Genomic DNA, 14,086 nt, shown 5'->3' on the forward strand with positions numbered 1-14,086 from the left:
GAGGCTGAGGCAGGAGAATCGCTTGAACTCGGGAGGTGGAGGTTGCAGTGAGCTGAGATCGCGCCACTGCACTCCAGCCTGGGTGACAGAGCTAGATTCCATCTCAAAAAAAAAAAAAACTAATTAAAAAAACCCAAGTTAATCTTTTCTCAGTTTCCTTTGTCTTTTTCCTTTCTCCCACTGATTTTGACTGATTGTTTTTCCTATTTCAATATAGTTAAAAAAAAGTTACAGAGGAGAAAAGAACAGTTTCTTCAATAAGCTGCTGGGACAACTGGACCAACAGCAAAAGAATAAAGTTGAACCCCCTATTTTACATCATATACAAAAATTAACTCAAAATGGATCAAAGTCCTAAATGTAAGAACTAAAACTATAAAAGTTTTAGAGTAACACATACGCAGGGCAGGGAAAAAATAATATAAAATAAATAAATAAAATTTAAAAATTAACACATAGGCATTAATCTCTGTGACCCTGAACAATAGTTTCTTAGATATGACACCAAAAGCACAACCAACCAAAGGAAAATAGATAAATTGGACTGTATCAAAATGAAAGGTATTTGTGCTTCGAAGGATACCAAAAAGAAAGTAAAAAGACAAGCCACATAATGGGAGCATAAATTCACAAATCATTATCCGGTAAGGGTCTAATATGTAGAAAGAAATAAAGAACTCTTATAACCCAACAGTAAAAAGAAAAATAGTCCAATTTAAAAATGGGCAACGGATCTCAATGAATAGACATTTCCCCAAGAAGATATACAAATGTCCAATAAGCAAATGAAAAGATGCTCAATAGCATTAAGGCATTATGGAAATGCAAATCCAAATCACGATGAGATACCATTTCATACCCACTAGAATGGCTATAATCAAAAAGACAGACAGTAACAAGTGCTGCAAGTTCAGCAAGCATGTAAAGAATGTACAGCACCTATACACTGTTGATAGGAATGTAAAATGGTGCAACCACTTTAGAAAACACTTTGGCAGTTCCTCAAAAAGTTAAACACAGAGTTACTATATGACCAAGCAATTTCACTCCAAGAGAGGTAAAAACATATGTCCATGCAAAAATCTGTACAGATATTCACAGTTGCACTATTCATAACAGATGAAAAGTGGAAACAACCCAGAAATTCACCAACTGAGGACTGTATTAACAAAGTGAGGTCTACTCATACAATGCAGTATTATTCAGCTATAAAAAGGGATGAAGTACTGATGTGTATGCTACAACATGGATGAACCTTGAAAACATGCTAAATGAAAAAAGCAAGACACAAAAGGCCACATATTGAATGATTTCATTTATATAAAATGTCCAGGATGGGATAAAGACAGAAAATAGATTAGTTGTTGCCAGGGAGCAGTAGAAATGACTGCTATTGGGTACAAAGTTTCTTTCGGGGGTGATGAAAATGTTTGGGAATCAGACAGTACAGTTGCACAACTTTGGGAATATATTTTAAAACCACTGAACTGTATACTTTAAACGCGTGAATTTTATCGTACAATTATAACTCACTTAAAGAACAAAAGGATAATAGAGGAATAAAAAAGCAGCACAACTAAGGAATGAAGCAGATGTTGCTTTTCTGACCCAACATTTCTGTACACTTACTATGTTTCAGACCTATGCTGGCTGATAGGAACCCAAAGATGAGTAAAACAAAGTTGCTATATTTTCTTCACGGTCCTTCTCCTTAGCCTACAAATACCTCATTTCTCAAGAGTGTGGCAGCTTTGCAAATGCAAAAACAGCAAGTATAAACCACAGACAACCCAAGAGAATGCCGATATTTACATTATAAACCCTCTCAATTACTCAGAAAAACCGCATTAGGTTTCACTAAATATGGGGGGAGGGGAGAGATACGTTTCTAGTACTATATGTTAAATAACTCATTGTTCCCCAATGCTGACAGTGTCATTTTCCAAGAATTATTATTTAAATAGCTTCATTTCACTTAATTGAAAATGTTTTTTATAAATGTTTTTGATAGATCTTTGTTGATTATATCACTTTGAATGTATTGTTTTTCTCAGTGACTCCCCAAAATAAAATGTGTTCTAACACTCTATTACAATAGCTATACGAAAACTTTTTTGTTTTTTCAGTAAGAACAAGTAACAGGACAGTTCTCTAAACTAAGAAAGTATTTGGGTTCTAATAAAATTTTCATACATCAGGGAAAATCTGATTTCCTGATGGCTGCACTTCTATAAAAGAATAGCTACCAAAAATCAGAAGTAATGTTTAGACAGAAAATTAGGCTGAATAGTACTTTAAATATTGCAAGAAAAAAACGCATGTTGTACTTAATCCAGGATATTAAATATTTTTTATTAATACATTATTTATACTAAATTCCCAAAAGGCAAAACTAAAATCTACATTATTATTACCTTATCTTTGGCCTCAGGCAGTGTGATTTCTCTAGGTTCTAAAAATGGTATTTCTCGAAAAGGTGGAACACATCTGACTATATCTGGTACAAAATGTGTATGAAACAATGGCGGCATTGAGTATCTTCGTTCACCTGATAAAGGCACTATCTGGTTAACTACAGTTGGCTCTTGGTGGGGTGAATGGAAACGTTGCCGTTTACCGTCAAGAGGAAGGTTTTTTTCATCGCTTAATCTCCTGAAAACAAGCAATATACCTTAGTAATTAAAGATACAACTTTTTGATAACAAAAAGCAATTAAAAATATATAAATATCATAAGAGATAATGACAATATTATGATTCTTTCAATAAGGTCACATTATTAGCTTTATATGGCTCTTAAAAATATTCATGTTCAGCACAAGAAATGCCTCTCAACACCTTAGAAAAAAATAGTGATAATGCAGACAGAAAAAACTACATGTATATATTGAAGTTAGTCTCCCATATTTGAACTACCCCAATGTTTCATCTCAGTAGTGAAAACTTTGTAGGAAAAGTTCTATTTATAGAATTACTAAAAAGAAAAGATCCAAACTATAACATATGGAAGATAAGATTAAGTGAGTTCAGTGCTAGTTATAAAAAAGGGCTCTTTGAATACACCTATGTTCTGACTCATCAGCAGGAAAGACCAAATTAACAGACACTTTTCAATAAAGCTATAAAGACATTGGACAAATGAAGAAATTCGAAAAAGAGCTGCAACTCAGATAATATTATTTTACCAATATTAAATTTCTTGGGAAAAATCAAGGTATTTTGGTTATATAGAAGAAAAGCCTTGTTTTTCAGGAGGAATAAGCTGACATGTTTTAAGGCAAAATAAAATGGTGTCAACAACTTTCTTTTATATAGTTCTGGAAAAAAAGCAGGTGGGCAGAAGAAAAAAGAGAAAGGATCAAATGTTAAACTTTTAACTCATGAATCTAGGCAAAAGGCATACAGATATTCACTATATTATTATTTAAATTTTTCTGGAGGTTTAAATATTTGCAAAATAAAAAGGGAAAAATCATTAAAGAGTAAATATTTGTTGGGGAAAAAAGACATTAACTTCATTGATATATTAAGTTGTTCATGTAGGTAATACTTTATGACACAGAAAATGATCCATTCCTTTAAAGCCTGAAAATTCTGCCGGGCGCGGTGGCTCAAGCCTGTAATCCCAGCACTTTGGGAGGCCGAGACGGGCGGATCACGAGGTCAGGAGATCGAGACCATTCTGGCTAACACGGTGAAACCTCATCTCTACTAAAAAATACAAAAACTAGCCGGGCGAGGTGGCGGGCGCCTGAAGTCCCAGCTATTCGGGAGGCTGAGGCAGGAGAATGGCATAAACCTGGGAGGCGGAGCTTGCAGTGAGCTGAGATCTGGCCACTGCACACCAGCCTGGGCGACAGAGTGAGACTCCATCTCAAAAAAAAAGCCTGAAAATTCTATGGGTCATAGAAGGTTTTTTCTTTTTTTTTTTTTTTTTTTTTTGACGGAGTCTTGCTCTGTCGCCAGGCTGGAGTGCAGTGGCGCGATCTCGGCTCACTGCAACCTCTGCCTCCACGGTTCCAGCTATTCTCCTGCCTCAGCCTCCTGAGTAGCTGGGACTACAGGTGCCCGCCACCACGCCCAGCTAATTTTTGTGTTTTTTAGTCGAGATGGGGTTTCACCACGTTGGTCAGGCTGGTCTTGAAATCCTGACCTCAAATGATCCGCGTACCTCGGCCTCCCAAAGCACTGGGATTGCAGGCATCAGCCATTGCACCCGGCCCATAGAAGATTTTTTAACACTCCTCTGGGATTATGTGAATTTCTCTCTCCTTGACAGACCTGCGAAATAAGTGGAACCCCTACTCACACGTAAAGTATACAGTGCTAAATGCATAAAAGTATATTTAATAATTTTAAACATAAAAGTATCTTAGAGCTGTATATGCTGAATATCTTCTAATGAGAATGCCAATTTTAATTTTAAAAATATGTTTAACTACAAATTAATTGGAGATTTTTGTTGTTGTTTTTTGAGACAGAGTCTCACTCTGTCGCCCAGGCTGGAGTGCAATGGCGCGATCTCAGCTCACTGCAAGCTCCACCTCCCGGGTTCACACCATTCTCCTGCCTCAGTTTCCTGAGTAGCTGGGATTACAGGCAAGTGCCACCACACCCCGCTACTTTTTTGTATTTTTAGTAGAGACAGGGTTTCACCGTGTTAGTCAGGACGGTCTCAATCTCCTGACCTCGTGATCTGCCCGCCTCGGCCTCCCAAAGTGCTGGGATTACAGGCGTGAGCCACTGCGCCCAGTCTAATGGAGTTTATTTTCATTCTTAATTCACAAATTGGCTATGAAGGCAATTTCTAAAAAACAAAATCTGAATAAAGTCAATACTATTAGAATTATTATAAAACTTTTCTCAATGACAATTTTGAAGAACAAACTGTAGCGCTTATAAGCAAATGACTCAGAGACATACAACATTTCAAATCCCAGCTATGTCACTTCTGAGTAACTAGTTACTTAACCTTTGTGTGAGTCAGCTTTCTCCTCAACAGGCAAGGGATAATAGTACCTACCTCAGTGTTATGTGATTTAATCAAACCATTAATTGTAAAGGCTTAGAATAATGATTACTACATAATGAGCAATTAATAATTCCTAGTTAGTGTTGTTATTTTTTTTTACAGCACCTTGTTCATCGATAGGGTTTTTTTTTATGGGACGTAAAGGTTATAGAATGTTTATATAGGTTTTTAAGTAACAGTGGTATCTTTTAAACATTGCCGAATGTTATTTTAACCACCTCTCAAGTTCTATTTTGTAATAAATGAATTTCTTTTAATCAAATAGATTAAAATTAATTGACTCCTGACTTGACTATAGGAAGTTTTATGTCACACAGAAATTTTCACTACAATGTTTGTTATCATGGAACCTTACCTGTGTAGGATGTAGATAAATCAAAACATAAAGTTTACTAGAAAGAAAATGTTATAATTGTGTCCCCCTAGAAAATCAAAAGCTGAAGTCCTCAGCCCCAGGAGCTCAAAATGTGACTGTATTTGGAGAGAGGACCTCTTAAAAGTTACCTAAGTTACAGTGGGGCCTTTAAGATGAACCTTAATCCAATATGACTGGTGTCCTTAGAAGAGATGAGGACACAGAAAACACAGGGAAACAACCATATTAAGACCCAGTGACAACGCAGCCTTCTACAAGGCAAGAAAAGAAGCCTCAGAAGAAACCAACCCTGTCAACACCTTGATCTAGCCTCCAGAGTTGTAAGAAAATAAATTTCCGTTGTGTAAGCCACCCAATGTGTGGTACGTTGTTACGGCAACCCTACCCTAGCAAAGGAATACAGAAGGCCATCTCATTTAGTTAAAAAATCTCAATTAAAAAGTGGTTTTCTGAGGAAACTTAGCTTTATTCTAGAAAAAGAAAACCTGGAATGTAGAAAAGGGGAGATCTCATGCAGGGCAGAAACAAACATATAATAAAGCAGGAACAAATCAACAAAAGAACCCCTAAAATTTTTAAATGCAAAAAATGTTAAAATTCCACGACTGATCTGATCGTACAGGTCCCAGAAAACAAAACACAGGGCATAGGGTCCATACAACATTAATTCAAGATACACTGTTACAGAGTTCTCAGAAATGCAAAAATATTCTTTTAAAATATTTAAGAAGTACTTACTTCCTTCCTCGAAATAATGGGGAAGCTGAGGTCTGTATTGGACTGACATTTCCGTATGTCAGCTGCTGTAATGACACAGCTCTAGAAAAGCTATCAAAATCAAAGAAAAGAACAGTAATAATATACACATTTTTTTCTTTAAAAACAAAACCAATCTCTTAAAAAAAATTAAATACTTGCCTATCAAAAAAAAATATGACGATATATCCTCCGCATTTGAAAGTTTCATACAAAAAGGGTTTATGTCAAATAGAAAATGAAATTTACCAACAACATAGGCCAAAATATCACCATACTTACTCTGCATTCTGAAAGTTGAATTGTGCATCTATAAGCTGCTGGTGTGAATAAACAGTAGGTGACAGAGTAAAGAAGTTATTATGTTGTTGATGATTTGGAGTGAAGGGTGGGCGACCCAAAATTGAGTTTGGGAACATGCTCTTGTTCACTGGAAGTGAACATGTATTCTTCTACCTAGAATAATTTAAAAAGACAATACTAAATTATTATAGCTTAAAGATACTAAACACTTCTATTATCCAGTAACTTAAAACAATTAGTTATCAAGTTATAAATTTTATTTGCAAAGTTAAATAGGTCTCCTAAGTGCCACTATAGGTAACAAAAGGAAACTAACAATAAATTCTAAATCTAAGATTAACATTATTCAGATGCAAGATACATGCACATTTCTAATTTTCTGATGAATTTACCCTAATACATTTACCCTCATATCAACAAGTCTTTTAGAAAATCAAGTTATCACCTGACATTAATAAAATCCCACAGATTCTTACATTTATTCTCAATCTAATTTATACAAAGGTATAAACCATCACATGACATCCTGATTCCTAGAATTTGGTTCTTACAGGTCCGATCAAATAAGGAATGGATTTTATATTGCTTTAACAATTTATAAGATTCTGAGATTCCCCTCAAAGTCTACATAATTTATATAAAAGATTTCCAATAAAAGAGGGCTCTGTTCCATAGGAATAGGGAAAAACTATACAAAGCAATCAGAATCCTTCACTGATCCAGGGAGGAGAGTAGACATTTATTCTTTGCAATGACTCATACACCAAGGCTGTAGTCTTACAAAGGATTGGTAATAAACTGAAAACGAGTATCAGGTAAAGTCTACAAAGAAAAATAGGACCCCTCAACCCACTTTCTCAAAGCAAGCAATTAGAAAACTCTTTTATGAAAAAACAAAATGAGAGAGAAACTATGTAACATAGTACCAAGAGAACCTGTAACACAGTAATACTTGGGAGTGCATCAAGAAAATGTCAAGCTAGCTACCTAATCAACTGAATATGAAGGCTACTAGTTGACAGGCCCTACCCACGCATTTTTAGAGTTTCTAATTAGACTCCTGATATTCTCACTTAAAAGAGGCATCCATGGATCACCAGAAGAAAAATAAAACCTGGGAATAAACAGAAAACAATGTCAGGAACAAACGAACACTCAAAAAAAAGAAAAAAAAATCTCTGATTAATGAAAAGACATTGTATATATATAACAAGAATATGCTATTTAAAAAGAAAGGGGCCAGGTGAGGTGGCTCACACCTACAATCCCAGCACTCTGGGAGGCAGAGGTGGGAGGATTACTTGAGCTCAGGAATTCAAGATTATCCTGGGCAACAAAGTGAGACCTTGTCTCCATAAAAAATCAAAATTAGCCAGGCACAGTAGTGTGTGCCTATGGTCCCAGTTACACAGGAGGCTGAGGTGGGAGGACTGCTTGAGTCTAGGAGGTCAAGGCTGTAGTGAACCATATTCATGCCACTGCATTCCAGCCTGGGTGATTGGGCAAGACCCTATGTCAAAAAAATAAAATAAAAACGCTGTGGGAAATTGTAAAATTGAAACAGAACTATCCAGTAGAAAGTTAAAAAGTAACTTTGAGGAAATGTATTAGGAAAGACCGAAAAGAAAAAGTTAGCAGGGGCAGGAAGGAGGCAAGACAACGGAAGAGAAAAAAGAAGACTATTAAACTATGTAAACTAACATTATAACAGAAGGTCCAGGAAGAACAGAAAAAAACACAGGACATTACCTAACAAATAAAACAAAAAAATGCCAAAGACTGAAAGACACCAATCCCCTGATTGAAAGGACCTAAAGAGTACAAAGTACAGTAAAAAAGTTACATGTCAAGGTACATTATACTGAAGTTTCAGAATATTACACAAAAAAAGGAAGTTTATAAAATATTGCAGAAGGGGAAAATGGTATAAACAAAGCGCAAGCAATCAAAATGGCTTTGGACTTCTCAATAGCACAGGACATGGACTCATGACTTCAAATCTCTGATGGAAATGCTCTCAGGCTGAAATTCTATACCTAGCTGTACTATCAAAATGCAAGGGCAACTAGTAACATTCTTAGACAGGTAAGTTATCAAAAAAGAAAATGAAAACCTGGAATCCAGAAAAAGGGAGATCTGATGTAGGGCAGAAACAAAGTAAATTCCCCAAGATGACAGTGTTGGGAAGCTAACAGTTCAAATTAGAATAGGAGGATGCAGGGCTTCAAGAAGATATCTAAGTTTAAAAAAAAAAAAAAAAATCAACTGGTAGATTACCTGATGTATTTGACTATAGAGAAAAGTTCTGTTAACAGAGTAGAAATAATTTTAGAAATATAGAAAAGTAGCTAGTTAAAAATAAATTACCAAAGAAAAAAACAGTCAATAGGTAATATAAAAAAGGCAATATAATCATAGTTACCTACCTGATTCTTACAATAAAGATTGAATATACTGATTCTTTTTAACTGAGCTACTATGTAAAATTTATTATGTATTATGTATTTATATATGACATTATATTATACATTTGTGTTTATATATCACAAGTTTTATATGGAGGATGACAGAGGGTACAAAAAGTGCTAAATACTCATTTGCAGTAAATATAAATCAAAAGAATGAAGTATAGAAGCTTTACTTTTTTTTTTTTAACAACAGAGAAAAATAAAACTAGGTAGCCAGAAGAAATGAAATAGTCGCCTCTGGGGATTGTGACCAGGAGGGCTGGAAAAAACTATAAGAGACAACAGGGAAGAGAAAGAAAGATCTGGGAAGAAATAAATAAATCCCTCACAAACATTGTTCCTTGTTTTTTCAATTTCATAAGATTAAAATTCCCTAGGTTGGCCACAGATAACAAGGCTCACCAGTCCAGGGTTCATAACAGACTGTGGACAAAATTCTATGAACCACCATCAGACCTCATCCCAAATGCCTGACTCTAATTTGGACCAGAGACAAGGTTAACCTCCAGAAAACAAGTCTGTCAACTTTCTTTAGCAGACCCTTATGTCTTTTCATAAGAAATTTTTAAAAAAGAAAACAATCCTATCATAGTTCCTCACCTGTACACCTTAGCTTCTTCAGAGGAAATGGACAAGTATGTCGAACTAAGCAGTATTCCAGGGAATCCCCTAGTAAAAATATATACAATAATCCTGGGCTGGGCAGTTGCTCATCCCTGTAATCCCAGAACTTTGGGGAGGCTGAGGCAGGCAGATTTTTTGAGCCCAGGAGTTAGAGACCAGCCTGGGCAACATGGTAAAATCTCATCTCTACAACAAATGCAAAATTAGGCCGCACGCAGTGGCACACACCTATAATCTCAGCATTTTGGGAGGCCGAAGCAGATGGGTCATCTAAGATCAGGAGTTCACGACCAGCCTGACTAACATGGTGAAATCCCTACTAAATACAAAAAGAAAAAAAAATTGCCAGGCGTGGTGGCACATGCCTGTAATCCCAGCCACTTGGGAGGCTGAGCCAGGAGAATCATTTGTACCTGGGAGGTGGAGGTTGCAGTGAACCAAGATCGCACAACTGCCCTCCAGCCTGGGCAACAAGAGCAAAACTCTGTCTCAGAAAAAAAAAAAAAAAAATTAGGCCAGGTACAGTGGCTCATGCCTATAATTCCAACACTTTGGGAGGACGAGGTGGGCAGATCACCTGAGGTCAGGCATTCAAGAACAGCCTGGCCAACAAGGCAAAACCTGCCTCTACTAAAAATACAAAATTAGCTAGCATGGTGGCAGGCACCTGTAATCCCAGGTACTTGGGAGGCTGAGGCAGGGGAATCGCTTAAACCCGGCAGGAAGAGGTCACAGTGAGCAGAGATCACACCACTTTCACCAGCCTGGGTGAAAGAACGAGACTTCGTCTCAAAAAAAAAAAGACAAAAAAAACAAGATACAACAAAAATTAGCCAGGTGTGGTGGTGAGCATCTGAAGTCCCAGCTATTCCGGAGGCTGGGGTGTGAGGATCACTTAAGCCAGGGAGACACAGGTTGGAGTGAGCCAAGGAGACTGTGCCACTGCACTCCAGCCTGGTCAACGGCTGGAGTTTTGAGACCCTGTCTCAAAAACAAAAAAAAAGAAAAAAGAAAAATATTGGATTGCCAGATTCAAGGTGGGCAATGAACACTTTTCATCCTTTGCTCAGGCTCACACTGTTTCTTGGCCTTTTTTAACCCTGGTTCCCTAACCTAATTTCCCATAAAACACAGGATCCTACTTCATAGGATTTACGAGAAAATGCTATTAAACACAATTCACTGTAACAAATTTTGCTTGATAGACACTTGTTTATACCTATAAAAACATGCTGCTTTTCCTCTATAACTGAATAAGGTCCATGTATGTTAAGACTTGAAGATCCAAAATGACATTAAGAGCCCAGGCCTCACCTTGTTTCCATCCTATACACAGCCAAAACCAAACTAAGAATAAATCTAAAGATGTCTTGGGGCCCAGAACTACTCTACAAAGTTAATGACCAAATTATCCCCAGCTTAAAAACTTAGAATGAGTCCACAGCCAGACGTTTACTCTGGGGCAGAAATCTAGTTCAGCCTATCCCAAATTCCCAGAAATATATCAAGCTCTGGAGCCCCTGCAAAACAAAGGATCTGTCAGCCTCTCCTCAGTATAAATTTTGGCCCTCAAGTAAGGCTTTTAAGGAAGGTAGACTTCAAGTAGGGGAAAATCATTCCGAGGCACTCATTCTATGTTCACCAATATAGGTATTCCGAAAGACATCTAGAGTTAAGGAAGTAAATGAAACGCCCATGAATTTCTATTCCTTTTTTCTAATATATTTCACATTGATTTCGATGAAAATAAAAATGACATCAAAACAATTATCTATCATAAACAATATAATCATTTTTTAAACAGAATGTAGAGTTTCACAAAATAAAATACAGTAAAACTATTACTATAACAGAAATAAGGGGACCGCCACAGAATTTTAAATCTTCATTTTCTTCATACTCTGAATGAAAGATTTCTTCAGTAAGTAGGGATTTGTTATATAAAACATTACTCCACATTAACTGTAGTCTTCTACTATCTTCCATGTGACAAATTTTATGAGAGATACATAAAATCCAGATATTGGCAATACCCAATTTTCCTTACCTTAAAAGTTATCAGTTCCACAATCTGTACTTGACCATAAAATAGTATACTGGTATTTGCCTTATGGAGAAAACCTTAAAGACTGTTTCCTAAGGTGGACCCAATGGGAGATTACACAGGTTTACGTGAAACAAGGCAGTGAAAGAGTAGATTAATTCGGCCGGGCACAGCGGCTCACGCCTGTAATCCCAGCACTTTGGGAGGTCCAGGCGGATGGATCAACCTGAGGTCAGGAGTTCGAGACCAGCCTGGCCAACATGGTGAAACCCCGTCTCTACTAAAAAATACAAAAATCAGCTGGGCATGGTGGCACGCGCCTGTAATCCCAGCTACTCCGCAGGCTGAGGCAGGAGAATCGCTTGAACCTAGGAGGCGGAGGCTGCAGTGAGCCGAGATCGTGCCACTGCACTCCAGCCTGGGTAACAAGATCAAGACTCCGTCTTAAAAAAAAAAAAAAAGTAGATTAATTCCTAGAAATTTCTAGTGATAAGGCATTTGGTCCTGTAATTTGCAACCTGGAATTTCTGTCCTCAACTTGACCTCTCCTCCAACAAATTAGAGAACACTCAAGGTTATATATGATTCCTTCATCAGATTCTTTGAAAAGCAGAATATACCTAGTATAAAAACCAGAACTGTACTGGCTAAACCAAGATACTGTCCATTTTGTCCAAATACCTTCGATCCCTCAAACCCACTTCTTTTCTCCACATTACGAAAAATCCAATTCCTAAATCCTGCCAACCCACTGTGAAAACCACTTCCAGGTTTTGAACAGGATATTCCCTTTGGCTAAGAACTGAATTACACCCAAGTCTTCAAAAAATAATCTAGTCACATGGCTCCAAACGGGCATTTCTTAAACAACTCATAAATGGCCTGTTTCACATGGAGGCTGTTACAGGACATTTCCAGGCATAATTAACAGGCATAATTAGGGCTATTCACACCAACAAAGTAACGTCACTATTACTGGCTATTAATCAGTATAAATTAATAGCCTTATGGCTGCTAATCAGTACGTGTTGGAAGCCTTGTGGTACTGAACCATACAATATGAAGACATTTACAAAAGTTAACTATGTTACCTGTAATATAAAAACACAGATTTAGTGATCAGTTACAATCTCTTTCCTCACAAAATCATACACTGCACATCTGTTATTAAGATTGTGTTTAACAGTTTCCCTTTGTTTCTTCTCTGTTCACCCTAATGAAAAACATCTGCTATTTTAAACAAAGAGTTGAAAGAGATAAGACAATTTAGAGAATCCGTAAGTTGTGAGACACATAAGCCTTTCGTGTTCTCACCTTGAGAAACGAAAAGCCTTTCTACAAAGGCTGAACAAGAAAAGAAACGTACACAACTAAGAGTCTTAACCCGTGCATTTTCCTGTAAGTGAAAAGCTGAGGCAATTTCATGCCATTTAATTAAGCCTTAAAAGATAAATGCTTTTTAAATTTTTTAATTAATCCAGCTATTTACCTTAGTTCTTTACCACCCTTTGAAACACCATGCAGGGGTCCCAAGACTCTTCCTCTTTTGGTCCTGGAGTGGTGGACGAGGGAGTACGCGAGAACGAGAAAAACGAGTAAGCAAAGTAAGCGGTCCTAAGATTCTTCAAAATGTACAAGCAGCCCAGGGGCCGCCCATAAACTTGGAATAACCAAGAGATACCGCCGGAACCTCCCACGCAAAACAAAACGCTACCGTTTCGGAAAAAGTTTCCCGCGCCCCGCCCCCGACCTGGGCCTACACCGCTGCGTTCCTCTCCGAAACCCCCTAAACTCACACGTGTCCTCCGGGAAGGGCTAAGCAGGGCCTACCTGCACTGCCCGCTCAGAAGTTCCAAGGCCCGAGCGGGGACGGCTGGGCGTACTCGGTCGTAGCTTTCTCCCGAATCAAAGGAGGTAGTGGTGGCCCGTGGGGCAGCTAGGCCCAGCTCCGACCCTGCCTGCGATCTAACCCCCAGCACGGCTGCCAGGGGAGGAGTAACACAATCAAAGATAGGGGCCGAAAGGATTTAGAAGGTTGGGGGCGGTGGCAAAAAGCGGAAGACCAAAAAGTCGCAGAAAAAGCGGCATAGAAAACCCTGTCCAAGACACCCGGAAGATCGACGTGACCCCGGATGAGAATAGTCTGCGGGGAGCGAGAGGTCACACTTCCGGTAGCGCCCTCCCTCCCGCCTTCTATGAGCGCTTTGCTTGATTGAATGCGCAGGCGCAAGACAGCTGGATTTGGAAGGAGGTGGTTTCTTAATTGCTGCCAGCACCAGTTGGGAAAGTGTTAGGACTGTACTAGGAGGAGAGGGGAGCAGGCATTCGCCGGAGGGCCACTTCTTGGGCCCCTTGTGTGAACTCACGTGCAGCTGTTCTAACTCTAACAAACGTTTTCCGTGGGTCCTTCATGTCTTGGCGGAGTGACTTGTCCCCAGAGAAGCCTTTCTTTAACCAATGTTCCTCTACTCTTCTGCCCCGGAG

At 38.1% G+C, this 14,086-nt stretch overlaps 1 protein-coding gene across 1 annotated transcript in view; it reads right to left on the bottom strand.

Annotated features, from left to right (window-relative positions):
- The window catches only part of PAPD4 (PAP associated domain containing 4), a gene marked incomplete at its 3' end in the record, with an annotated part of 45,191 nt that extends 31,434 nt beyond the window's left edge, over window positions 1-13,757 (bottom strand). The window contains exons 1-5 of the mRNA XM_011959202.1: window positions 13,433-13,757; window positions 13,092-13,154; window positions 6,446-6,619; window positions 6,146-6,235; window positions 2,415-2,652 (exon numbers count right to left, since the gene is read on the bottom strand). Coding sequence (XP_011814592.1) covers window positions 2,415-2,652; window positions 6,146-6,235; window positions 6,446-6,582 — 465 coding nt within the window. The remainder of the gene's footprint in view (window positions 1-2,414; window positions 2,653-6,145; window positions 6,236-6,445; window positions 6,620-13,091; window positions 13,155-13,432) is intronic.
- Window positions 13,758-14,086: the final 329 nt, after the last annotated feature.

This window comes from Colobus angolensis, unplaced genomic scaffold (genome assembly GCF_000951035.1).
Source record: "Colobus angolensis palliatus isolate OR3802 unplaced genomic scaffold, Cang.pa_1.0 Scaffold49, whole genome shotgun sequence".
NCBI classification, from domain to species: domain Eukaryota; kingdom Metazoa; phylum Chordata; class Mammalia; order Primates; family Cercopithecidae; genus Colobus; species Colobus angolensis.